The following is a 27,287-nucleotide window of genomic DNA, read 5'->3' as shown; positions in this document are numbered from 1 at the left end:
GTTTTGGGAGGAGTGGCAGTGCTTGGCGGGAACCGGCAGGATAAGGAAATTGACTTTCTTTAAGTCAACCGATCAGAAAAATCTAACCCAAACTGTTTTCCACGGTCGTCAGGACAGAGTTCATCAAATGCCTTCTTCTCCAGCGGTAACACAATCTCTCTTCTCAAATTTCCATCCCTAATCATGTCTTTCTTCTCCCTTCTCACTTGCCTAGCTTTCCTTTCCTTCTTCCTCGCCGGAATTCCTTTTGCTTCTTGCATTAACTTCACTGTCTACGACTTCGGATCTGAGTCGGCCATCAAGATCTCCGGCAATATCAACGTGTCCGGCGGCCCGCTCCAGCTCACTGGCGGCCAACCCAACGCCGCCACCGCCTACTACGCCCACGCTATCCCGATGTGGAGCGCCGCCACCAACGAGAACGCCAGCTTCTCCACCTACTTCGAGTTCTCTGTCTCCTTCCCCGGCGGCGGCGGTGGCAGCGCAGTAAACTCCTCCGCCATCGGTGGCTTCTCCTTCTTCCTGGCACCGTACGATTCGTTCGATCACAGGACTTCCAGAGTCAACTCGACTAGCTCCGACCGCCTGGCCGTGGAGTTCAATTCCTATCGGGTGAACTCGACCTCCAACGGCGCAGCCGCTGCGAACAACGACACGCTCGCTGCTCGAATCTCCTACAACGCAACCTCCAAGTCTCTCCTCGTCCAATTCGAGGACCTGATCAAGGCGAGTCCCAACTCCATGTCGTTGAATCTTAATCGCTCGGTGGATGTGAGGGAAGTCTTGCCGGAAAAAGTGCTGGTGGGCTTCTTCGTCACCAATGGATCGGGGGCGGCTCTCCAGAGGATCACAAGATGGGATTTCACCTCCGATCTCGAGCCGAAAAGGAACAAATCCACGCTCGAGTTATGGATGGTGGCTCCCGTCGTCGCTCTGATCCTTGCTCTCATACTGGCGGCGCTGACTTACTACATCCGTAGCGGAAGAGGGTCGTTGAGGACGAAGATCCTGTATTTTGCTATACTAAGTCTGGAAAAAGGCGTGACCTTTGCGCGTCGACCGTTGTTATTGCGTCGATTGATGGGTAACAAAGTCGAGAATGCAAGTTTGAACTTGACCGAATCTATGGACGATGAGTTCAGCACGGGGACGACTGGGCCGCGGCGGTTCTCGTACCTGGAGCTCGCGTTGGCGACGAACAACTTTTCGGAGAAGAGGAAGCTAGGCGAGGGAGGGTTCGGCGGCGTCTACAAGGGGTTTTTGTGTCGGTCCGGTAGAGAAGTGGCGGTGAAGAAGATATCGAGCCAGTCGAAACAGGGGAGGAAGGAGTACGAGTCGGAGGTGAAGATCATCAGCCGGCTTCGCCACCGGAATCTGGTGCAGCTCCTGGGGTGGTGCCACGAGCGCGGCGAGTTCCTTCTGGTGTACGAGTTCCTCCCCAACGGCAGCCTCGACGCGCATCTGTTTGGGCGGAAGACGCCGCTGCCGTGGAGTATACGTTACAAGGTGGCGGCGGGGCTGGCGAAGGCGCTGCTGTACCTGCACGAGGAGTGGGAGCAGTGCGTGGTGCACCGGGACATCAAGCCCAGCAACGTGATACTCGACTCCGGGTTCAACGCCAAGCTGGGCGACTTCGGGCTGGCGCGGCTGGTGGACCACCAGCTGGGCCAGCACGCCACCGGGGTCGCCGGCACGCTGGGCTACCTGGCGCCGGAGTGCTTCCACACGGGGAAGGCCAGCAAGGAGTCGGACGCGTACAGCTTCGGGATGGTGGCTCTGGAGATCGCGACGGGGCGTCCGGCGGTGGAGCACGGGAACGTGGCGGTGGCGGTGCCGGTGCGGCTGGTGGAGTGGGTGTGGGAGATGTACGGAAAGAGGCGGCTGATGGAGGCGGCGGACCAGAGGATGGGGTCGGACTTCAAGGCGGAGGAGATGGAGAGGCTGTTGCTGGTGGGACTGTGGTGCGCGCACCCGGACCAGAGGCAGAGGCCTTCCATGAGGGAGGTCGTCCAAGCTTTGAGGTTCGAAGGCGCAGTGATACCGAACTTGCCGAAGAAGATGCCGGTGCCGGTTTTTCCTTCTCTCCTACCGCCGACCCTTAGTTCCCCCAGTACGCCGCCGACGATCACATTCGGAAGCTTCACCACCGGAAGGTAGCTATCAACTTTAATTAACCACTGTTTTATTTGGTGTTATGTAAAGACTTCCCATTCCAATTCCAGTTCCAGTTCCAGTTCCCGTTCCAGTTCGACATTGTTGAATTTTGTGGAATTTATAAGAAAACTATGGTTTCCAATCCTCTACTGCAGTACTACTGTATGATTTCGGTTGGACAATGTAATAGAGATTTTGGAGATTTCGAAGAATTAATCGAATTAAAATTATAATAAATTTAATTTAATTTATTTTTAAGACATGAATAGATAATACCAAGTTATCAGTGAGAGATGGTTTCTACTAAGTGCTAAATATAGGTTGTAAAGTGGTCGAGTGCAGAGGGAACGAGTGGCAGAGTGATAGAGCGGCCAAGTGCAAAGCAATGTTTTGAAAATCGGATCGGTCACTGAATCGATGAGGTGATTGGATTGAGGTTTTTGAGGTTCGACCGGTCGAACCGATGGTTCAATCGTTATATATATATATATATATATATATATATATATATAAAATCATGATTCAATAATTAAAATTCATACTTCAATCTTGGTTGAACCGGCGATTTTGAGCGATTTTGACCGTATTTGAGAGGGTTTGACCGGTTTTAATCGATTTTTTTATTTTTTAGGCTTTGATGGTTTTGACCGAACCGGATCAAGGACCGGTTCGCGGTTCGGTCGGTCGGACCGCCCGGTCCTGTCTAGTTTCCTCAACACTAGTGCAGAGCGATCAAGTGACAGAGCAGTTGAGCGGTAGAGCAACCAAGTGGTAGAGTAATTAAGCGACAAAGAGGACCAAGAGGTAAAACAGTACCGAGGCCTACGATGGAAGCAATTTCCTTGAAACAGATTCGTCCTACCTCCGGTTGTATTTCGAGATTTTCTCGGATTATTTGTTTCCCAAGATACAATATTTAATTGTGATTCACACCTAGTACTAGTCGTCATGATGAACTAAGAGGTACTCGACTACTATCACAGGTACACTGACTTATAAATTCTAAACCTTAAATCCTAAACCCCTAAATTCAAGAACGGATCCAGGAATTAGAGATGGACTAGGCTGATTCTGAATTAACTGAGTTCACCAAGGACGTTGATCCTGTCTGAGAACAGTGAAGACGGTTGGCTGGGGGTGTGGTTCCTCGATTGACCCGTGTGAAGACTCTGCTCCTCTCTACAATACAAAGAACATCAGTGCCAGTTCAAGGAAGGGGTCTTCGGCGTTAGCCATCCGACGCTCAAGTCAGTCACCAGAATAGTGGAAAGACAACGGAGAAAATGTAGCAACAACGAGAGCTCAAACATAAATAACGCATACCTCCATTAGTGTATGGACTTCCATTCATATAGTACTCTAGTAGATATGTGCACGCTTCTCAAAGTACGTACACATTTTTCTTGTATTTGATAGCATGGATGGAGCCACTCAAGGGCTGGGCTATAGCCCAAGACAGCCCTTGTCTGTCCCTATCTAAATTTTAAATTCTAAATTTTAAATTCTAAAGGGACGAACACGATGAACAACTAAGGGTCAATGGGTTCGAACAGGACCGAAAGAAAATTTTACAAAATGAGTAGTATTAGATAGCTTTTGTGAAGAGATTTTTAGGGTACGAATGACGAAGATATCGGTGAGGAGAGAGAATGCATGAAAAATTTATTAAAAGTGCAGTTAGCTAGATTTCGTCGAGATTATCTGTAATCTCATGGGTCCGATTTTAGATTCTATTTTTATCCATATTTTTCAATTGCAAAATTTGTTAAATAAAAATTATTTAAATTCTTCATTGTTTGTTAAATAAATAAAAAAAGAGGCCCGATCTTGACTAGAATTTTGATTGTTCGATGTAATAGAATTAAACTCTAGCCAAACAATTATTGACAACTAGTTTATATAATTTGTCGAATGGACTTATCGTGTGATAACAAATAAAGTATAATTATCTATAATTGTATAGGCATTTAAGCAGTTGAATTTGAGGGGTTTCTATAAGGATTTAAATTTGTAAAAAAAGAAATCATATCTAATTTGAGATTATAATCTCTTTGATCAGGATAATTAAAAAGGGATCTCGGGGATTTTAAATTAAATTTATTTTAATTTTTATACTCCCATATTTTAAATTAGGATACTTGTAGAATATTTATTATTAAATTCGTTTAATGTCAACTTTCACACTTTCGTTTGTTTTGTTCTTTTGAAGAAAATTTTATATATCCTCTACTAAGGGCCGATCAATTTAGTCAATTTAATTGAACTAATTGAATAAGAAAAGTCAATTTAATTAATTATCCCACCTAACCAACTCCACTTGATCTACATGAGAGTGAGTGAATAAAATATTTTTCATATATGCATGAATTACTAAAAAGAAATTAATATTTTAATCTATTTAAATACTACATCCACAATAAAAGTTGTTTAATATTTTCTAGAAATTATTTTCCATTTGAGTAAAAAAAAAAAGCCAAACTAAATCCAAGTTGTCTCTATGGCTCTAGTTGACCTTGAACAGCTGATATAGACGATTGTTACAAGAAATTCTACAGGGTGGAGCTTCAGGTTGGATTTTGAAGCAAGGCGAGGCTAGAAAATGTGGAAGAATCAACGTCGGTGAAATGGTCCTCATATTCTGTATTATCTGAAGAGAAATAAATTATATAGTCAATTTATAATCGATCATCAAATAATGACTAAAGGATAAGACTCCGAAGGCATATACCTACTAGAAATTAATCTCTTATCTTATTATAACATATCTACCACTCTCGAATAAATTAGGCACTCCTGGGAACGATTTATGGTGAACCCTCGAAGCAAGGTTTGATTCTCGTTAGGCGCATGCTCACTGTATTGAATTTCTTGTGCACCTGGCTGTCAAATTTGGAACCACTTGTGCTTCCCTAATTTCCCTTGATATTCCCTTGTCATATTCAAGACCAATAAATGAATGACCCGAGTGTTTCAAGATCGACTTGGAACTCAGCATTTTGTTATTATTTTCTATCTTATCTTATATTTTTGGAAAGCAATTGGTGTTTCTCCATCAGATAACGCAATTTGAAAGGAGCATTTGAGGTCATGTTACAGTCAAATATTTTAGCACTTCAATCACTTCGAGTTTAATTTCTTATGGGAGACTTGGAGCAGACAGCCATTTCGTTTTAAGAGTAAATGGTACGTTACATGTGTATCATATTAGAAACATAATTCTCTATGTCTATGTATGTAAGCTCACATCATATCACAATCATAATAATTTATTTAGTTTTTACTTTGTGTTTGAAGTTGAGGCTAGTCTAAATCCTAAAATTATCAAATTAAAATAATAAGAATTTAAGGAGACAGTAGAAGGATTGTCAACCTCATTTAATAATAAAAAAACACTTATCTTCTAACAAATTGAATATTACATCATGGCCATCTCAATTCATTTATCATAAAAGATAGAATCCTATGGTCCACATTTTATAGATTAAAAGATGGTCTGTTTACATGTATTGATAGGAATTAATAGTTCCCATCTACTTTACAGATGAGGGCCATCAATAACTATCAATATATATAAAGGAATCGTCCTCTGATATAAAAGTGAACAAAAGATCTCAGTTGTAGTTTTAATGGCAAAGGATTAGAAATAAGAGAAAGGGAAGATTTCCTCCGCACGACTTCTAGATCTTCTTCGTGATTCTTCACGCAATCTTCTCCACTGCTCACAGCCAATTCTTGGAGGTTCTTGGGGATAAGTGCTGGTGCACTTCCAAGGTTCAAGAGGCAACAACAAGCAACAAGTAAACAAGAAGAGAAAATTTTCATTTGTATTCATTGTATTTTTCTTCTTGCATGTGTTGTATTTGTTGTGTGAGTATTGTAAGGCTTCTTTGCCTTCGATAGTTACCGTAAATGAGTGTTTTCATAGTGGATGTGAGTGTCATGTGTGGATTTTTGGATTAATCACCTCTTTTTGAGGTGGATACCAAGTAAATATACTTGTTAACATTGTGAGTGTGTGTTCTTGTTCTTATTCCGCTGTTCATCATCGAAGAAGCACACCAACGAAGCGCGCGACAAGCTATTCACCCCCCCCCCCCCCCTAAGCACCAAACGACCCTAACAGGTTTATCATTTGCTGGGATATTGACATTAATATAAGTCTCATCTAATGCTCCCAAATAACCCTACACTCAAAGAAGTATCATAAAATCAATTTATTTTATTATGTATATTAAATTGATTAATAAAAATAAATTTATAAAAATTATATACTTGAACCTTGAACCATTTCCACCTCTCACCCGTGCAATTTTCTAAGATTGGTTCTAGCTTCTTAAGCAAAATGTTGTGCGACTATAGAACAGAGTTCAAAGCTAAATGAAATTGTCTATTAATTGTTTCACTGGATCTAGCTGTTAAGCATTTTAGGACCCTATTCTTCACATTATGTGCAATAATGTGAAGAAAAGATATTACAAGTTCATTAGTTGGCATATTTCTATTTCCTTTCAATTTTCCATGTGTTGTTAGCAAATAGCAAAGTTTGCTTAAAGACCTTCTATCCATGCTACAGTTATCAACACATTATCGATCACTATGAAAAGTCATCTCATTTATGTTTATAGACCTAATATTATATCTAAACAATGTATGATAAGCATATGATATGCTCCTCTTCGATCTAGCACTTCTCCTCTTATATCTAGACAATGTCTGATAAGCATATGATATGCTCCTCCTCAATCTAGCACTTCTTCTCTTAATAGCTAAGACAACTGCCAACGATACAAACATAAATAACTTGCTTTCCATCATCTTCATGCATAACTTGCTCCTCCTCAATCTAGAACTTCTCTTAATAGTTAAGACAACCGCCAACGATTCATGCTTTCAATCATACAAGCACGTCTTCTCTTATACCTGTCTTACTGCTAACCGAGTCATATCAGCCTATCATGTAAATAAGGTAATGAATCAAACAATAAATTAGCAAGGCGGAAAATCTCAAATTGTAAACAGTAAGTTGCAGCAAGAACTAAACAAAAACTAAACAAGAACTAAACAACACAAAAACAAGTACTAAACATCAACTAAACAACAATAACTAAACGACAAAACCTAAATAACAAGATCTAAACAGAAGATCTAAACAAGAAGTAATAAAAAATAAACAACAAATAAACATCCAGAACTAAACAAGAACTAAACAGAACCTAAAACAAAAGGGCAACAAGACAATACTAAAACAAACATGAAGAATGTCGATAGGGTTCCTTAATGGGAAAAAAAACAAGTCTTTCATGATGCAACAAGACCAGATTTTGAACGGTTGAACTTGTTCAATACAACCTTACAACAAAATCCATCATGGGATTTGCTATCGAAACAAATAAAGGTAAAAGTAATTCTTGTATTATGATCAACAATTAAATGTGAACTTTTTAAAGAAACTACTTTAGCTAGAATTATTTCCCACTCATTCATAAGCTCTACACTTTTGCCCTTTCATGAGCTCTCCACCTCTGCCAATATTCGTCAGCTCTACTCCATCATATTGTAAAAAAATGACCAAAAGTCTAAGGTACATATTAACATTGTATAAGATCATACATTTTCCAAGAAGGCGAGTGGGGATGTTCGCAAATGGTACGTCTTTCAAGGGGGGAGCTGCTGGGGTTCTTCGCGAGGGGGAAAGCCGCTAGATTGCTACAAGAGGGAGGATCGCTGTGTGTGCGCGAGAGGGAGGATCACCACAAAGAAACACTGCTAGATCGCCATGAGAGGGAGGAAAGCTGAGTGCATGTGCGCGAGAGGAGGATCACCACGGACGAACACTACTTATGCTAGGGTTTTATGTGAATCAAGAACCACTCGGGTTTGATTGTATATGAGGGCCATATTGAAATTTGATAAATCTATAGGTTATTTTTGTCTTAAAGAGTAAATATTGAAGGGTAATTTAGACTTAAAAATTTTATGAAACCTGAAATCAAGAAAACCCCTACTTTAATGAGATTTTCTAATTTCGGATTATATGCCCAAATTATTGAGGTATCAGGCATATATTATGACTTAAAAATCATCAATTACTTAAACCAAACAAGATTTTGATTGATAATCTTAAATAGATAACCTCTAACTAAACGCACCCTTAAGATTTTTAGATTGATCATGGTAAACCTTGCAACAAATAGTAAAACAAGCAAATTATTGAAAATGATGATGAATACAAAAAACAAAGGAAAGGTTTTATGGAACAAGTAGGTTTTCATTCAGAAGAAAGATACATGATGATTGAACCAAGGAAAAAAAATGAACATGAGATTCTTTGTGCGACGTCATATTTGAGGCACACCTTATGGACTAGAGATTAGCAGCTGTTCCATAAATCCCATAATTATTCATATATTTGCACGCTTAAATTTGATTGCAGTGCTACCAAAGACCAAATTAATTAGACCAGCTTCCAGAGGTATAACTGGGGCTCATCAAGGTAAGTAATGTCTGACAATTAAGGAACTTGCTGACAGAGCCACCCTGGTAAAGCACGTACGGTTCACATGCAAATGCTTTCTTCTGGAACCTCTCTGAAAAAAAAAATCATTAAATAACACCTTATATTCCAAATGGAAATCACTGGCCATCCTTCATTCCCTTGTTTTTTTCTTAATTCAAGAATTGAAAGGCCCTCATAATTGATGCAGAAATTCCATCCTTAGAGCTGTTTCTCCGTCATTGGTAAAACAATTACAATCCAACATGATAAAGTGCTACCTTGTATTACGTTCTTCATGACTAGCAAGTAATCTCTTAACTTCATGATCACTGGCCCCTATGTCTCTTTAGTTGAATCTCTATTTCCAACATTTGGCTTCAGAGTAAGGTTCTGATTTCCTTTGACGGGAGGCAAACCCATTGCATTGGCAAAAATTCGCCTAGCAGCTCCAGTCTGTTGTTTCTTCAAATCTTCAACACCAATCATCCTTCTACGACTTCCATCTGGAGGGAATTTATTCCAAGAAGAAGCACCATTGTATGCTTCGTTGTAGCTAACAGATTTATGATCAGTCGACTCAATACCGTTTCTGGCATTCCTATTATATTTCAGCTTTTCATGGAGCTGCAGTTTCCCAGTGGAGAAAGCAGTTGATCCTTTCTTATTTTCTACATTTGCAACTAAACCTTCACCGTTACCTCTGGTTAATTCATCAGTATTTCCACCCTCATTTTCATCCAGGGAAAGCTTCTGAATGGAAGTAGAATAAATCCTCTGACCAAGTGCATGTGCGATCATCCTCCTAGCAGCATCTGGAACATTACGGGACTTTGAAACACTTGCACCTTGTTCATTGTCATCATGAAATGAAAAAATCCTCTCACGAGCAGCTTTATAAGCAGCTTCTCTTTCTTCAAGTGGGGTTGAAGGTGATACTTGGCATACAGTCTTTAAAACTAGCAGGGTTTGAGAGTTTGCAATCAGTAATATGAACACCAATGTAAAAAAGAAAAAAGAAATAAACAAATCTACCGAGAGCATCAACTATATGAATGCAGAAAATAGATCAATTTAACTACAAAAGTTACACAGGTCAGTTTACTCAGAACATCTTATAGATAAAGCTTCATCTTGTCTCAAGCTTAGTTTTTCATTTTTGCACGAGTAGATCTTATTTGCTTTTTGGATGAGTAGGCACAGGTCAGATCCTTGGCACCATTTCATAAGGTTTTGAACCCAAAGTTTCTTTAGGAGCAACAGATGATCAAAACCAGTCAACAATTTCAAGCATCTTAGTTGAAAAAATAGTTTGACAACTACACAAATACTGGACTGTATTAGTGTACAATTAGTCCAAAGTTCTTTAGTGTCCCCATGAATTCACTTCAAGTGAAGTGCACTAGATACACCATCTCTTAGCATCTTCTATGATTAGATGTTACATTTTCTCAACCAAAACCCCTGCTGACATAGTCTTGACTCACTAATGTCATTTGGTATTGTTTGTATGAAAATGTTGAGTGATTTTATTATGCATTTTTAATCAATCATCAGAACACTTGGAAATTCTAATTAGTAAATATAGAGATAAAACTTGAAGAATCAAAGCCATGCGATCAAATACATATTGATTTGGCTGCAGTTCACGTTCTAATAAGCTAATCCTACATTTATCAACTTTTGCTAGGAAATGTATTGAGATTATGAGTTAATACAGTATTCAACTCAAAGCTAATCATAGACTTCAAGCCGATGAAGGAAGAAAAGAAGTTATTTCTTCAATGTCATTACATGATGCATCAGGGTGTTGCCATAATTTAAATACTTAGGAATTATCCCTCTTAATTGAACCCGCAGTATGATGAATGGTAGTGGAATTAACCCCAAAAATATCTAATCATCTACCTAGGATAAAGTGGCATTAGGATGTTTTTAACTGACAGAATTGTTTAACTGGCAACAAAGATTCTCTCATGCATTTTGCAGAAAGAGGAACTGAATCATGCAGCCATGAGTGACAATAACAAGTACTTTTGGTATCAAATAAGGCACAAAGCATAACTGAAGATCTTCTGCAGCCAACTTCCTAAATGAAGTCCTTTCTTGTTCATGTACATATTTTAGAAATTATGAACACTTGCAGCCTAAATAGTTAGCTAAATAAAAACCCGAATAAAGCAGGACAAGAAACTTGAACATTAGAATTAAAGAATGTAACGTGTTTGGATTGCAAATAGCAATTAGATGCAAACCTACCAGGAGCCTCATTTTTTCTTATTGTAAATTCAGAAGTAGTCAAAGATTGTTGATCATCATACTGGAACAGTATATCACTAACTAGAATCGGTGGGCTGCAGTAAAAGTAGAAGGTATCAAGAAAACAATAAAAAATGGTGCAGAAATATATAGACCAACAAATCTTGACAAAATGGATTATCCATTAAATTTCGATGCTTGTCTTAAGATTTTTTTTTTTTTAAATCAGTAACATACATTAAAAATCTGTTAAAAGTTAAAACTAAGGGTTGGTTAAAAGTTTGTAAAGACAAAAATGTATAACAAATAGCAATAATTATCTTCAAAAAGATTGTGACGCTGAACAGAATATGTATATTATTTTGGGACGTGAAGTTACAAAGGGATTAACAAGAGAGAAGTAACACAAAAAACAAAGGAATAACCTAAATTAGGCTTAAACCTATTATAAAATTAAGAGTGCAAAGAAAAAGAGATGTAGCCATGACATGGACTAAGCGAACCTAATAGATTCAATATCAAAATAACTTGTCTAAAATAACTTGTCTTAAACATCAACTAAGCATAGGTTTATAAAGCTCTCAAAACCCTCAAAAAATCTAAACCGAAAAAATAACCAACTAGACTTATTCCTAAAATTTAGGATAAATTAACTAACAAGACTTGGTCCCTAAGATTTAGGACAAAATTAAATATAATTAAGAAAAAAATAAACTAAACTTAATTAACGAATAACTACTTAAAAAAAAACAATTTGGATCCCCTCTTACATCAATTGCCTAGAGTTGAAGATAACTCGTCCTCAAGTTTAGGGTGGGTGTATCCGGCTCCAGAACACACTTAGGTGTTTTACATTAAAAACATCATAAATTTTTAAATGACTAGGAAGTCACAACTTGTCGGCATTATCATTAATCTTTTCTAGTATCTTGCAAGGTCCAATCTTCCAATCTTTGACACCCTCAGCTCGTGTTGGCCATTGATGTACTTCAAAGTCTCATGATCAATGAACAAGATAAATTCCTTCTACACAAGATAATGACACCAATGCTTCAAGGATTGCACAATAGCATAGAATTCCAAATCATAAGTAGAGTAATTTTTCTTGGCACCAGATAATTTCTCGCTGAAGAAGGCAAAGGGCGTCCTGATTAACTTAGAACACCATCTATGCCAATGTTAGATGCGTCACAGTTTACTTCGAATAATTTGTCAAAATCTAGAAGTGCTAAAACAAGTGCTTCGGTCATCTTTTGCTTCACTAGTTGAAAACTAATCATAACCGCTTCAGTCCACTTGAACTCACGCCCCTTGAGACACTCATGCCCTATTTACATGAGAGCAGAAATCAAAATTAGGGAAAGTTTTCCACAACTGTTCAACGTTTACTTCATTAAACTTTTGGAAGGAAAAGGAAACATAATCTATCGGTGGTTGATTTTGAAGCAAACAATGATCACCGCCAAATCGGGTGGAAAACCAAATGACGCATGTACCCTCTCTTCCTCATAAAATTACACACTTTATGTGACTCTTCATTTCTCTTCCCCCAACTTATTTTCTCGATCAGAAGAGGCAGCATCTGCACATCATGCGTCTGTGGCAACGTCTTCGATCTTTCCTTGCCAGTGTTTTTGTTGTTCCTCATCAACTTGTAACATCTTGTCTTTCCTCAACAACGTCTTCTATCTTTCCTTTGCAACGTGTGACCACGCTCTTTGTTGTTCTACGATGGAGTTCTGTGATACAACAATCTAGTCACATGCTTCTCCCTTCTTAACTTTTTGCTTGATTTCTTATCACATTCATCGTTCTTCATCAATCTGGGCAACGAATGTCACTTCTTGATTTTTTTTTTTGTGTGCCACATTCATCATTCTTCATCATATTAGACAACGAATATTTTTTCAGTTATTTTGAAGCAAGCATGCACATATTTTCAGTTTACCAAAAATGCAAACACGAAATATTATTTTATAACGCATAAGATAAGGTTCCTTCAAAAGAATCTAATTCATCTTTGAATGTAATCTTTCGTATAAGGCCTTCAGATAATCCGCCGTGGTTGTGATGGCCAACTCGAAGGCGATGACTAACCAGTCGCACACCTTCTCCACGAACTCCGCCGAGCGGATGTAGTTTTGCCTCAAGGCAGCGACGCGGCCCGGCTCCGCCTCTTGGTACTCTTTGAAGGCAACACGGGAAGCATCAAGAGCCCCCTGCAAGTCCTTCAAATCATCCTTGAGCTTGGTCATCTCCTCCGAGCGGCCTTTCTGCTCGCCTTCCAGCAGCTCGACGAGCTCATTCACACGCTGCTGCAGAGCCCGGGCTTCCACATTCTTCTATTCCAGATCGGCGACGGCGGTGTTCTTCCGAGTGGTGGCGAGCTCAATTTTGTGGTCATAACTTTTGACCTGCTTGTTAAGCTGGTCCAGCATGTACGCCTGGTCGGCCGTCTTCTTTCTCTCGGCCTCTAACAGATCCTTGGTTTTGTCGAGCTCCTTCTGCAGCTCAGCATAAGAAGGGCCTCGAGAAGACGATGGGCCGCCCTGACTCTTTAGCCTCTTCAGCTCGTCCTCCACCATCGCCAGGCGGTTAGAGACAGCAATCTCTTCCACCCATCGCTGATGTACGATAAAAGGTTAAAGAGGCTGATCGGGAAAACTACATAAAGAAGAAGTAAACCTTACCCCTGTGGACTGCTGCATGTGGCTGTCAGCTAGCTTGTCGAGCGGTATCATGGCCACCTGGGCCCGAGCGTCCGCCCACATCTCAGCTAGAGGTCCCTTCATAGTGATCATATGCTCGGGGGCCGTCGGCCGATCGGACTCGGCCATGAACGCTTCGGTGGGGAGGTGCAAAGTGGCCCAAACAGTGCGGCGCCGACCCGGAGTCGTCTGAGCAGACGTCAAAGGATCAGAGGCTGGGGTGGACAGGGTGGACAAAATGCCCGAGCGGAGGACTCGGCGTGGTGCAGGAGGAAGGGAGGCAACCGGAACCGCTTCGATGGGAGCCGCAGGTGCCTCCAGTTAAGAAGGAGTCTGGTCGGAGGATAGCACCTCGACCGATGGTGCTTGGCCGCGTGGAGAGGCGGTGCCCGTCCGCTCGGACGCTTGCACTGCAGAGGTTGCCGAACGGAGGGGCTTCTCAACTCCCCGTCTTTTCCTGTTGAGCGAGAGCTCATCCTCCGGATCGGATGTTTTCCTCCCGAACGGTCGGTTCTTTGCCAGAAGTCGCACCGCCGGCAGCATCCATAGGCGAGGCCTGAGCGGCCGACTCGCCTGCCTGCGCTTCACTCTCATCCTCATGAGAGCCGACCGGAGCGATGCCCAGTTGCTCCATTTCCTTGGCCGCTGCCGCTTCGAGCGCGACCGCTTTCTTCTTCAAAATTCCGAACAGCACCGACTCCATTACGATATTCGCTACAAAGAAAAGAGAAGGAAATCAGTTAGAACTCAAGGCAAATGTACAAGTAAAGTTCTTACCGAAGCTGCTCAGGAGGGGGGTCCGGCTCGGACTCAAACCAAATATGTACATCACTCCTTCAAGTAGGAGCTTGTTGATGTCGAGCTTCAGACCGGCTAGCAAATTCGCTGCTTGAAGATAGTCCGGTCGGGTCTTATATTTCTTCAGCTCGGGAGAGATGGGCGGTCCGACCTGCCATTTCGTACAGAAGGGGAGCCGCCCGGGAACACGAAGGTAGAAAAAGTTCTCCTTCCAGTGTTTGCTGGAAGAAGACAACTTATCAAAAAAGACTAAGCCGGGCCGAGCATGAAACAGATAAGTGCCCGGCTCGGACTGCTTGTGGTAATAAAAATAATAGAAGATTTCCGGGCGGAGGGGAATGTTGTGAATCTTAAATAAGACCACAACCCCGCACAGGAGGCGAAAGGTGTTGGGAACCAGTTGGGCGAGCGGAATGTCAAAAAAGTTACAAACTTCAACAATGAAGGGGTGGAGGGGAAACCGCAGACCGGCTACGAATTGGTCGCGGAAAAGACAAAAGGCGTCGCTCGGCGGTTTGTGCGGCCGAGCGGAAGGTGAAGGTAAAATTAGCTCAAAGTCGGAATGGTTATCAAAAGCGTTAAACAGGCTCTCGGCATCGCGCCAATCGAACCGCGACTCCATGGTGGTATACCATGGGCCGAGAGCCGGGTCCGCAGGCTGAGAGGAGCTTGCCATCGCCAGAGCAATGGAGGAAGCAGAGATCGAAAGGGGAAGCAAATGCGCAAGAGAGAAAAAGAGCAAAATAGTAACCAAAGGACGAAACGCGGCCGAGAGCGCGAAGAAAACGCAGGAATGAAAGGGAGAAAGGAGAAAGGACCTTACAAAGGAGTTGAGGATCGAAGGAAGAAGGCGGAGAATCGTCGGAGAAGGGACAGAACGCTGAAGCACTGAGGAAGGATACGGGACACGCGAAAGCAAGGGTGCGGCGGAGGAAGAGGGTGAAGGCTTTATAAGGTCGGGCCCGATCGGCCTCGACCGTCGGATGCAGGTCAAAGGAACCGAGGCCCACATCGGGCCGTTCATTTCAAACCGCCGATGTCCCCTCGGACACGTCGCCGAGCTGTACGATGACGCCAGCAGAGGCGCCACGTGACACCATGCCACAGGGGCGCATTTAATGAGCGTCATTACGGCGCGCAGCGCGCGTGCTCGGTCTTAATGGAGAGGATTTCCATGAATTCCGAGGAGATCCGAAGGGCGTCAGCGTTGACCGTTGACACGGTTACAAAGCCAGCAGCAGTAAGAAGCCGAACGGCCGTGAGGAGGAACATTCCAGAAAGTGAGACAACGGCGTCACTCCGGCCGACCGGCAGTCCAGTCAGTGCACCTCCTTCGACTAGACTTGAAGGGGAGACATGTGATCCGGTGATAAGGACGGGGGATCCTCGTTGGCGGAAGGTCAACGGCACGTGGAGGTCAAAGGTCAAGAGATTCAACCCTGAGACACGACCGATCGGACGAAGCAGACCGACCGACCGACCGTGAATCCCCCGGGCCGAACGAAAGACAACCCGACTAGGGGTCGGGTTTCCGATGCTCAAGGTAAGAAGGTTACAAGGCCGACCGGTATGTCCGTTCGGCCGAGGCACAAGGCAACAGAGGCAGGAGCAATCTCATCCGAGCATATGACCGGGAGTCCTCCCGGTCGGACCGATACCTATAACCGGCGATAGAAGTGATACGCCTGCCGAGCGATCGGCTCGCTCGGCCCTGGAACAGACAGGGAACGCAAGAGGACAAAGGAGACAGGGATAACATCATCCTCGAGACACCTGCTGCCGACAGGCAACAGAGTTGGCGGTCGAGCCGTACACAAGATCATACGGCGGAAGCTTCCACCGTCACATCCGGGATATGCTCGGACGATTGCGGAATGACGTCAGGGGTACTTTTCTGACACAGGCTTGTTAAGGTATGTTTGGGGAAGCGTGCACGCATCGAAAAGTGTGCCCGCGCCTCCCCGGGGTCCTATATAAGGACCCCCAGACGTCGACGAAGGTATGCGAAAATCTCTACTGTAGCCACAGTTACGCTGCTTCTCGTTGCCTGACTTGAGCGTCGGACGACCGTCGCCGGGAAACCCCTCTCGGCTTCTTTGCAGGTTCGCCGGAGATCTACACCACCAGCCGGAGACAGCGGAGCGTGTCACGTCCCCAGCGTCCGTCGACTCAGCGCTCGGACAGGATCAATGGGATTTATAATCAATTTCATATTATTCATCTCTGAATCTTATATTTTAAAAATATGTACGTTTATTGCAAACTTGATGTGGGATAGTGGCCATATTAGGTTGTATCTTGTCATTTTTTTTATGTAAGTCTAATATAGAAACATCGTTTCCTAGTGTCCCTCCTGTGTTGCTTTTTGTGATTTATCATTGCCTACTTGTTTTGTTAGCTGTGTTACCTTGTTAGTCAATTTAGGTACTCAAATTGCATGTGATTTGAGGTTTTTGAAGATCAACATCAAACTGATTAAGGGCGTATGAGTTTCTCTAGCACCACCTGCCCTATCAAATCAAGATCCTAAATTAACGGTCTAATTAACCTTATTTGAACATGATAGGTAATTATCTGTTACAAAATGTCTATTTCTATCTATTGAAGCTTAAGCAAAAGTTGACTATTAGGTGATCCAAAGTTCTATGTTTTTTTTTACTGAAAAACCACTCTAGTTGTGAAAATATTTTATCAGTAATTAATTGAAATAACACAATGCTCCATTAATTTCTAGTGAAGAGTTCCATATGTTAATCATACTTCGAAATTAATGATAAAAATATTTTAAAATTATTTATTGTTCAGAATAATATGGTCATATGGATATGATTCTTTATTGATTTCTTGGATAATTGCATATGTCAACAATAGACAGGTAGTAATTCCAAAGGGAAAAATATATTCAACATACCCCTTGTAAGATAATAATGTTATAAACATAATCCTCCACAATTTCTCTTGAATAATTTTGAATGATAATCATAAACCAAAATTAATCCTAAGAAGTTATATTTCATTTGCTACTTACTGGTCATAGTAAAAGTTCAATCTTAGGGATAAAATATATTTCACATGTCATTTATTGGCTAGAATGATATACATATAATTATTTAATGATTCCCTGGGATGATTCCACATCATTTATCAACTTGAAGGGGTAAAGTACATTCTACATGCCATTTATTCACTAGAATAATATAACTATGAATATTTTTAATGATTCCGTTCGATAATTCCTGATTCATAGATCTCGTAATTGAAGGTTCCCTTGAATTTAGAGGTATTTAACAATGAATGCTTGTATTCAATGGGAATTCACGACCCAAAAACAATGAAACCCTATTCTCTAGGGTAAATTTGGTAACATGACAACCTATCAACCGTTGAAAATTAAAAAAAAAACTATAATTTTGTAAAAGTAAAATAAAAATCTGGTGTTCTATGATTGCCAACAATAACTAGAGAAAATCCTACTGGAATCATACAAGAACTTCTAATGAAAATTTTATGCTCAAATATAAACTAAAAAAGGTTTAAATAAAAAAAAAAAACATACACTGTGGTATCTGCACATCGCTCCAACACTAAGTGGCGGTCATCCCCTTCGCCAACAGATTCATGGGCAAATCTAGAAAGTGAATAATTTCAGATAGGATACAACAAGACAGTGATATCATACTGATCCCTATAAGAAAAAAAACTCTCCCCAGAAACAATAATGATATGGCGACATAGTATATAAAGAAAGATTTTGTACCCAAAAATATCTGCAAGTCGATGCAAAAGTAGGCGGTGGTATGGACTCATTGGTTGAAGTTCTAGGATTCCATCAGAACTGCATTAAAGCAGAAAAAAAAAACATTACAGTGTACTAATATACCGTTCTCTAGGAGCTAATACAACACAGTAATCAAAATTAGCATAAAACTCAAAGAGTAAAATGGGGAGTCATTAAGCCATCACATTAAATGAATCAACAAGCCATTTAGGTTTGGGATTTTGAGAGCAAGTTACGAAACCTGCTAGATTGCTAGAAGTCTGATGCAAATATGCAGCCATTGGTAAATTAACAATTGGATTATGCTTGGTGAAAGCAACATACTTACTCAATGCAATATTCAATATATATATATATATATATAACAATTCAACTCATATTTCATAGAATGAACAATTCCAAAAACATAAGCTATTTCACAAAACATACATGAGATATGGCAAGTCAAAATAAGAACATTGCCCAATATCAGTGGTAGTGTATCAATAACTATGCATTATGTAATAGTAACAAGTGATAAGATTTTCTAAACATTTCTACTCATCTTTCTATGAAATTATTCATATATAGTATAGAACCAGGTTTTACAAGGAAGTTTCTTATCAAGCAATACATCTTTTTTTATGTATACCGTATCAGTTCAACTGGTCACTGGACAAGCAGAATAAAGCAGTTGGCCTGACCTATAGACTGATCAACTTTCTATTCTTTTCTGAATACTTTTTATACAATTTTTTGCTATATGACACCTCCCTCTCCTTTCTTGTCTTGTCGACCAGAACTAATCCCTAGTGGCATAATACAAAGATTCAAACTAACAATGAGCAAGAATTCAGCACCGCCAGGATTAGGATCATGCTTTGCATATTTGGGGCATAATTTTTGTTGATATCACAAAATTGCTGAGAGTAGATATGGGCCACCTTCTACGTCTATTTTTAAAGGAATTATAGGTATGAGTTGTAGTGAATTCTATCTCACATTGGTTCTTATAGGTTCAGGGTTTTATGATGGGTCCTATATATACATGTGCTGTCTACCTTAACTATATGAATATAATACAATATTCAAATCCCCCAAACTCAACAAGGTAGTCAGAGTTACTCTCCTATGGCTAGGGCTACTTAAGTGTTCTCATAAGGGGAGAGGCTGACAAAGGTGGTGAGGCCTCCTAGCAGTCTATCAATATCTCATCCTTGATGAGTTCTATCTATAACATGTGTTGTGGATCTTGAATTCATGAATAGCATACAATATTCAAGTTCCCCAAACCCAACATGTTATCAGAGATACCCTCCTAGGGATACGGTTTCACGAGTATTCGCCTAAGTGGAAGGCTGCCAATGGCAGTGCAGCCTCCCTGTCATCTGTTGATACCTCCTCTTCGCTCTCAAACATCATCTTCCAGTGCCAAACAGCTCTGCATAACATGTTAAATTGTAATTTAATATTTATGTATGAACTTGTAGTTTGCACTTGGAAATTGTTTAAAACAATAGAGAAGAAAGAACACCACCACAACTTCAACTAAGTTTCAGTTCAAAGTTTGGTATCATAACAAAAGACACATACACTGACAAACACCATTCCATTGAAATAGATTTGCATTCTTAGAAACCATGTCACTAGAACAAACAGGAGCAAAATATGCTCCAACACCTAGGAAGCGTAGATTAACCACATCGGCAGAAGGGTGCCTTAAAATATGTCTGTCACATTCATTCTATCCTACACAGTATAAGAAGAAAACAACACAATCAAGTCCTTCCAAGGCACCATTTGAACCATCCTTAGTATGTAGACAAAAGTTCGCCGACTACTTTTACTAACAGTCCATCACAGTTGGATGAAATTAGTTCTACTTTTGAATGTGCAATTACTTGAGGAGACTTCTGACTGAGAACGGGCAAAAGAAGATTAGCATAGGAGTAATAGCAGGAAAGATCCATAGGCCAACTTGCCACTGTATTATGCCACCTTACCTTGTATCCTCTTGAAGAAAATTAACAAAAGTTTCTTCTATTGAAAGTACAAGGTGTTTGCTGTACAAGTTATCCTTTACCAGTGAAGCCAACTCCTCCACCTGAAAGTAACAAATTTGGGCTAATAAGGTATGTCCAATATTAGTGAAGTTAAGCTACGCATCAAGAAAATACATAATCAGCTGTTTAACCAATGTATAAACAAGAGAATGTTTGCATCTTCTTCCTTCTACTTCTGTTTATATGTTTTCCTTGGTTTACACAGTCATTGTCCAACATAAAATGAATGGATGTGATGGTTTATTCCATTTAACAAAAAAACTTATTTTTCTCACCCAAGTTTAAAATTTGCACCTCTTTTTCTCACATCTTACAGACCAAGAACCATTTTTGCCTGAGCACTTCAAGCACAGAGCCGAAATCATATAGTATTCCAATCAGTTCTCTTTCAAAATCACCGCATGTGGTACTGAGAAATTGTTTTTGTAATGGCGTGTAACGTAACAACTAGTTGAACTGTCTGGTAAACGAATATGCCTACTGGGCGACCGATCATGTTATTCTTTTCCCACAAAATGGAACATTCCTTTCTAAATATATAATACTTGAAATGAAACTCCTTCCTAAATCCTTCTTCTCACTTCTCAATTTCTACCTTCCACCGATATCCCACAGCGAAACAATACTATACAAAAAGTGGCGAACTTAACACCGATAATCAGACTATTCTAGATACAGAACGCCTTCAGAACCAAATAACAGATAATTAGGGGCAAGATGAGGATTCTCTTACCATCGCAAATTGGGTAGACGCCATCGATGGAACCTCGCGTGCTCCTGAGATACTGTGGTTCGATTTGGGGCACGAAGCCGTGCGCTTGTTCGGTAGCAAGCATAATTGAGACAGAAACCCTAAATTCTAAAGTAAAATAATAATTAAAACAAATGTCGTTATTACTTTTCGTAGTTAGAAATAGAAACAGCGTCGGCGTCAAGGAGGAGCCAGTCAAACCCCCAATTTTCATTATAATATTTTATTTAAAACTTATTTTAAAGCATTTTAAATTAATCACAAAAATATTTTTATCGGCCATGAGATGGTTTAATTATCTCACTCGACTAAGTATTAGAGTATCTAATTGTCACCCAGATTATATTTATTGTTTGATTTTTAGTTATGATGTAAAAAAAAAAATTTTCAAATGAGATTTACAATCAAGAAATGTTTAACTTTTGAACGGTCCCCCATGAGTATTTTTTAATTTATCTTAACAGTCGGTAAAAATCTTTCGTACGATTGAATCTATTATCTCAAATTTGATATTATCTGAACTGATTAATTTTTTTTTTTTGTATATGTACGATAAATAATAAAAAAATTACTATATATTAATCTTAATTGAATTAATTTTTCACTTATAATTAAATTTTTTTAATGATTTCCTTTTGATTCGCTTTGAAATACAACTTATACCTATTCAAAAATCAACCTCTAAAATTCTAATTATAAAAGAAAAAATAATAAATTAGTCGGGTGAAAAGTAACGTTAAAGAATCATTTTAAGCTATATTCCTTAATTTATTGGTAAATGAGTTTAATTTAGGACTTGTTTTATTAATATATGAGGGTTTAAATATGCATACTAATATTTCTAGTCAATTTTTTTAACTTAAATAATTACTACTTAGTTCCTTTTTATTAATGTATACTAAAATTTAATTAATTATAGTGTCAAATAATTGAACTAAAAAACAACAAACGAAGCACAGTGTACTTTCAAAAAAATGGAATTAAAAAATGATAATAATTGAAATGACTCAAAACAATAAAATGACAAAAAAAATGTTTAACACAAATTAAGTTGCAAAAAATATATTAGTACGCTATTTATTACTTATTTTTTGCATCACTAGTGCATAATACCAATATAATCTAGCTTATGCCATTTAAAATTATTAATTAAGTTGCTAATCAATTATCTTATCCCAACTCTTAAAACTTCTAAAGTATTCAATACTGTGTCAATTCCATTACCTCTTTTAATCTCGTATTTGTCTCTTTATTCGACCAAATTAAAATATACATACAAAACAAGAACACGAGAAAAAAAACATATTTTTTTCCTCTTTATTTAAACAGTCTTTCAAAGAAATTATCAAAATTAGAGAAAAATTAAATAAACGTTCTATTTTTGTACAATCAGCAGGCCAAGTAATTAAATATGTGTTTTGACTTCTGAAGGCCCTATTTCTCAACGTCAACTGAAACAGTCAACAGATATCCACATCCTCTTCCTGTAAGACTGTAAACAACTATATAGAAAAATGAAAAGTTATATGAATTAAAGATAATTTGCGAACCATGCATGAACCCTAAACCCTGCAACGAGAATATATTATATATAAACTGTTACATACCATTCGACACAAGAACATAACTTGTAACTGCATGCTATGTATATATGCACGTGTATATAGATATGTTCATCACTAGAGCAAGAGAAGAAGAGAGAGGGTACAGCCTTCAGCCTTCAGACTCTGTACTTAGCTGAGGCTGTACTCTCTCTCTTCTGCCATTGCTCTTGATGGTTTCTTGTGATCATATTCTTGATCCTCTATCTGCTTGAGACAACCCTGATGCACCACCCTATTTATAGGGGAAAATTGTGGGGGAAATCTATCCATCTATCCATTGTAGCAATATATATAATGTGTACAGTTTGGTAGAGTATTGGATTAATATTGAAGGGTCTGCAAACGACATGGGCAATAATGGCGCAAGTGGAGGTGAAGGCTTTACTCCTTCCATTAGGCATGTAGCTTCCTGTGCTGCGTTTGACTGTTGGATTAATGGATAGGGAAACCTGTAAAGGTTGTCAGCAATAATGAAGGTTGCAACTGTAGCTGCTGAATGCATGCATGAGGCTGTGTTGGCAAAGTTAACTCCTTAATTCGATCTTGGCGTTTTAGGCAGGGATGTGCGTGATCAGTGGACTAGAGAGTTGTATGTATGTATGTACGTGAACTTGCAATATACAAGAAATGATAATTAACTTGTTGCGAGTGCAATATATTGGATTGATGATGATTTGTGACTTGTTTATAATTATATCATAAAATAAATCATGTTATTTAGATCAATAAAAGGCATGGGAATTGAAATAGAAAGTAAAATTATTTGAAAGAATTGGATCGCATACGACAAATAAGAGAGAGTGATGAGGCCGCACTGCAGCAGTAGTTGTCGACCTGCAACTGCAAGCAAGAAAGTCCACGACAAAAGAAGGCAGTCTCGCTCAATTTGGCGACATGTATGCGGGCGTCCCCACGTCACATGGAACCTATACCGGCATGCATCTCGGTCTCTTAACGATAACGCATCATGATGATCGGGGGGGAAAATATTGGGAGACAGATTTGATAATGATGCATAATTTTAATAATATTATCACGTGTATATATATAGGATAATTTTATTATCCTATTTATTTTAAGTGCTCGATCGTGTGTATCATATATATATTTGCATAAACTAGATACCACAAAATACAAAATGAATACGAGAGTGAAATTTAAATGAAATAGCGTGATAAGGTAGATTTTCAATCCTAACTTTATAGCAAAAGTAGTGATCAAAAAATCAATTTAGAAATATATATATATAGTGCAGACAAGGGGACCACTAGCAAAGTGTCGTGGAAATGCTTATCTTTTGTTGGCCAAGATGGGACAATTTAGCCATAGAGAAAAATATATAGCAGTGATATTCTGTATGGACACCAAAATTTGAGATTTTGGCTAATGAATGAGGAGTCGTTTGTGCTTTTGAATTTATTCAATGAATAATTGATCTCTGGAATTAATTGGGTCTATAAGGTTCGAGATATCTGAATTATAAAAAAATTACACATAAGAAATTAACAAATTAATTCGCATCTTTGGCACATCGTGATACAACGATCTGTAGAAGTCCAGCTTTCTTTCTTGCACTTAAAATTTGGTACGCAATCAAACTAATTAAGAGCAATAAAATATTGACTTTTTTTTTTAAAAAAAACAGCTGATAAAGCTCACTCAATATGTCATTTCTCTTGGAATAGGACAATGAAATACATATATTAAAATCAAAATTTTCTTGAAATTATAGATATTTTAGTGATATATATAATTTTAAATAAAATAACATAAAATAAAACTTACCTCATAGTTCTTGATTGAGTGAATGATATCACAAGCAAATGAAAATCTCACGTGTGACTTTTCTAACGGTATCCACGTGCATTAGATCACGAAACATAATTCGTAGTTGTTTGTTTCTCGTATCGATAAAATATTTTGGAACTACTATCGATCTCTTTTGAAGGAAGAAAGTGAAGAAAAAATCTTCAAGGGAGAAATGGAGAGAGGGTTCCTAAGAATATTTTATAAGATAGCCTCCAAGGAAAATGAAGAGGTATGACTATTCAAATTCTCCATTAATCATTATGATGATGGTTGTTCAAATTCTCCATTAATCATAATGATTGTGACTATTCAACTTTTCCATTAATTATCATAATTATGGCTATTTGAATTCTCCATTAATCATCGTGATTGTGTATATTAAAATTCTCTATTAATCATCATGATTGTGATTATTCAAATTTTTCATTAATCATCATGATTGTAACTATTTGAATTCTTCATTCTCTTTTTTTTAATCAAAAAAATCCATATTCAATCTTGATTTAATTAATAATCCAATTAATTCTAATTTAGAAATGATAAAATTAATTAATTTTAGTATCCACTAAAATAATCAATTATAGATAATGCACAGGTAGTGTAAATCCATATACATACTGAGGTAAACCGTCTAGTAATAATTTTTAGTCACCCAATGTGATATAATATTAGTTATAAACTATAAACCACTATGAATCGATTACTGTATAATCCAATTCCTTTATCTAAGTATACATCCCAATTAATTCGATACATTATGCATCATCATCAAATTAATTGTTTTATTTGATTTCTAAGATATAATAAACTCCTCTCGAATGGTAAATCATTATTCTCATGACCAAGAATTTTAAGTCACTAATATCTCTATTAAGCAGTGAGAATATTAACTCCTAATCTAATAGAGCGATGAATTTTATATTAACTCAATACTATTCTCTTTATGTTTTACCATATACCCAACAATCATATTAATCATAATCTGATTAAAGACTACTTTTAACAATGTCAAAGTATATAACTCCACGTATAAAATAAATGAAGGTTTTAGGTCAAAAGATCAATTACACTCGTTTATAAGAGGAATGTCCAATGATGCTTAATATGTGATCTTCTCTTAAGTGGGTCGTGTCCAATGTACCTCTAAACTCAAGGCACCCCAAGTACAATTTAGATATTCATCACTCGGTATCTCTCAACCTAGTCATACTCAACCTTGATCTAAATATTCATGTCCCTTCTCGATATCTATTCAATTAAGAACTGTTTTCAGATTAATATATTCATTAATCTATAAAACTTTATCATTAATTATATATTTATAGAAAAATAAATAATTAATAATAAATACTTATTTTTATAAAATAATTATCTATAAAATAGATAAAAAATATCTTGACATATAAGTATACACTAACACTTTCACGGTCCACCCTAAGACCAATGAAAGGGTCATGAATTACGGTAGTATTCCTTAATGGGATGAACCACTGTGGATTCAAATCTTGCTCTGTGATAATTTTAGCAATCGAGTACCAACTCAGATATACCCGTGGGCGAGTTTTTTCTTTTCTTTCCACTGATACATGGAGTAGTTCACTGCTCCTAGTAGTTTCATATGTGATGTTGCCCCTGCAGAAAAATATAAAAGTCAGGCCTCTAAAAGCTCCACAAATCAACGGAAAACATGAATAGGCTAGGGACATCTCTTCCATACCTAACATCTCAGAATCTATCCCATTTCAACTCTCCATACCCTAGAAGATATGCACCAGCCTGAGTAATAATTCTTCTAAAGACCATAACGAAAAACATTACAAGAAAATGATCATTTTATAATCGAATATTCAGTCGTCTCTTAACTTTTAAAAACATGAGATTTAATTATAAATGCCAAAATCGTTAATTAGCATGAAAGAAAATATATAGTATCAAGAACTTACATTAATCTACTAGCCATCGCCACCATTTTTTTTTAAATTTTCTTAACTCCCATCCTCAGTTTCATCTCGCATTTCAAATTAACTCTTCTTCCTCACCACAATGGTGTCATCTTTATTCTCAGTTTCTACCCAGTTGAGCCGGCCCAAATCAATTATCGGCCGGCCTAATATAGAGTAAATAAGGCCCGTTATTATTTTACTTTTTTTTTTTACTTATATATGTATATTTATATTATCCATATAATTCATATTTTTTATGGGTGGAAAAATGGCTCGTGAAATGCATGGTGATTTTTTTATATGAATAAACACTAATTTTCATATAATTTTGACCGACTAGTGCACGTCAACAATATTAATGCGTTGAATAATAAAGCATGCATTCCATGAGTGCTTTTGCGCTGTCGATCATTAATTTGCATGCCTTTCAAAATATAAATAAGTCGCTCTCGTTTTTTTTTTTTTATATTTAAAGATCACATTTTAATTTTGATGGATTAAAGGATAAATTTTAATATCGATGCCAACTAAATAATAATAAAAATAAAGAAAATATAAACAAGTCAAAATTCAAATCATTTATAATTCTATCCGACGTCATTTATTGGATTTATAAAATATTATATTTATCTTATTTTATTATAATAACAATCAACATTATTCAATGTAAATCTATATACCATATTAAAATGAAAAATATTAGGATCCTTGTAATATAATTCAAACGTCAAATAACAACAAAAATACAATTTTTTTTTAACACAATGTAGGTTGACATCCATATCTAACTTTAATGATGAATTGATCGATATTTTTATTGTTTTTTTAGTATTTGCGAGTGACTTTTTTTATATTAATATATATATATATATTTTGTGTTTACCTTTTAAATTTATGAAATATTGGGAGATCTTCTAGGTAAAAAATTTGAATATCAATTTATTTTAG

The 27,287-nt window shown here is 38.2% G+C and overlaps 2 protein-coding genes across 3 annotated transcripts; one reads left to right on the top strand and one right to left on the bottom strand.

Annotated features, from left to right (window-relative positions):
- Positions 1-106: 106 nt before the first annotated feature.
- On the top strand, positions 107-2,233 carry LOC121999241 (L-type lectin-domain containing receptor kinase IX.1-like). The gene has a single exon (XM_042553946.1). It carries the CDS (start codon positions 184-186, stop codon positions 2,155-2,157), a length of 1,974 nt encoding a protein of 657 aa, XP_042409880.1. The 5' UTR covers positions 107-183; the 3' UTR covers positions 2,158-2,233.
- A 6,128-nt stretch (positions 2,234-8,361) lies between these two features.
- Positions 8,362-21,098, bottom strand: LOC122001074 (R3H domain-containing protein 2-like). Of its 2 annotated transcripts, XM_042555650.1 has the most exons (6): positions 20,966-21,098; positions 20,173-20,273; positions 18,170-18,247; positions 17,969-18,040; positions 10,907-11,001; positions 8,362-9,606 (listed from the first exon to the last, which is right to left on the bottom strand). In XM_042555650.1, the coding sequence occupies exons 1-6, from the start codon at positions 20,987-20,989 to the stop codon at positions 8,987-8,989; spliced, it is 990 nt and encodes a 329-aa protein (XP_042411584.1). In that variant the 5' UTR covers positions 20,990-21,098; the 3' UTR covers positions 8,362-8,986. The 2 variants fall into 2 exon arrangements, with proteins under 2 accessions (XP_042411584.1, XP_042411586.1); XM_042555652.1 differs by lacking the exon at positions 20,966-21,098 and having other exon boundaries at positions 18,170-20,086.
- Between the last annotated feature and the right edge of the window lie 6,189 nt (positions 21,099-27,287).

Source organism: Zingiber officinale, chromosome 7A (genome assembly GCF_018446385.1).
Source record: "Zingiber officinale cultivar Zhangliang chromosome 7A, Zo_v1.1, whole genome shotgun sequence".
In the NCBI taxonomy this organism is placed as follows: domain Eukaryota; kingdom Viridiplantae; phylum Streptophyta; class Magnoliopsida; order Zingiberales; family Zingiberaceae; genus Zingiber; species Zingiber officinale.
The sequence above is the reverse complement of the archived record's forward strand: the minus strand, read 5'-3'. Positions and strand labels throughout refer to the sequence as shown.

Bases quoted from the DNA above. Each gene is read 5' to 3' on its own strand.
- LOC121999241 (XM_042553946.1), top strand. From the start codon at position 184: ATGTCTTTCTTCTCCCTTCTCACTTGCCTAGCTTTCCTTTCCTTCTTC.
- LOC122001074 (XM_042555650.1), bottom strand. From the start codon at position 20,989: ATGGCGTCTACCCAATTTGCGATG. The intron at 20,274-20,965 runs GTAAGAGAATCC...TGTTACTTTCAG, and splicing joins CGTCTACCCAATTTGCGATG to GTGGAGGAGTTGGCTTCACT. The intron at 18,248-20,172 runs GTAAGGTGGCAT...GCTTTAATGCAG, and splicing joins TTTCTTCAAGAGGATACAAG to TTCTGATGGAATCCTAGAAC.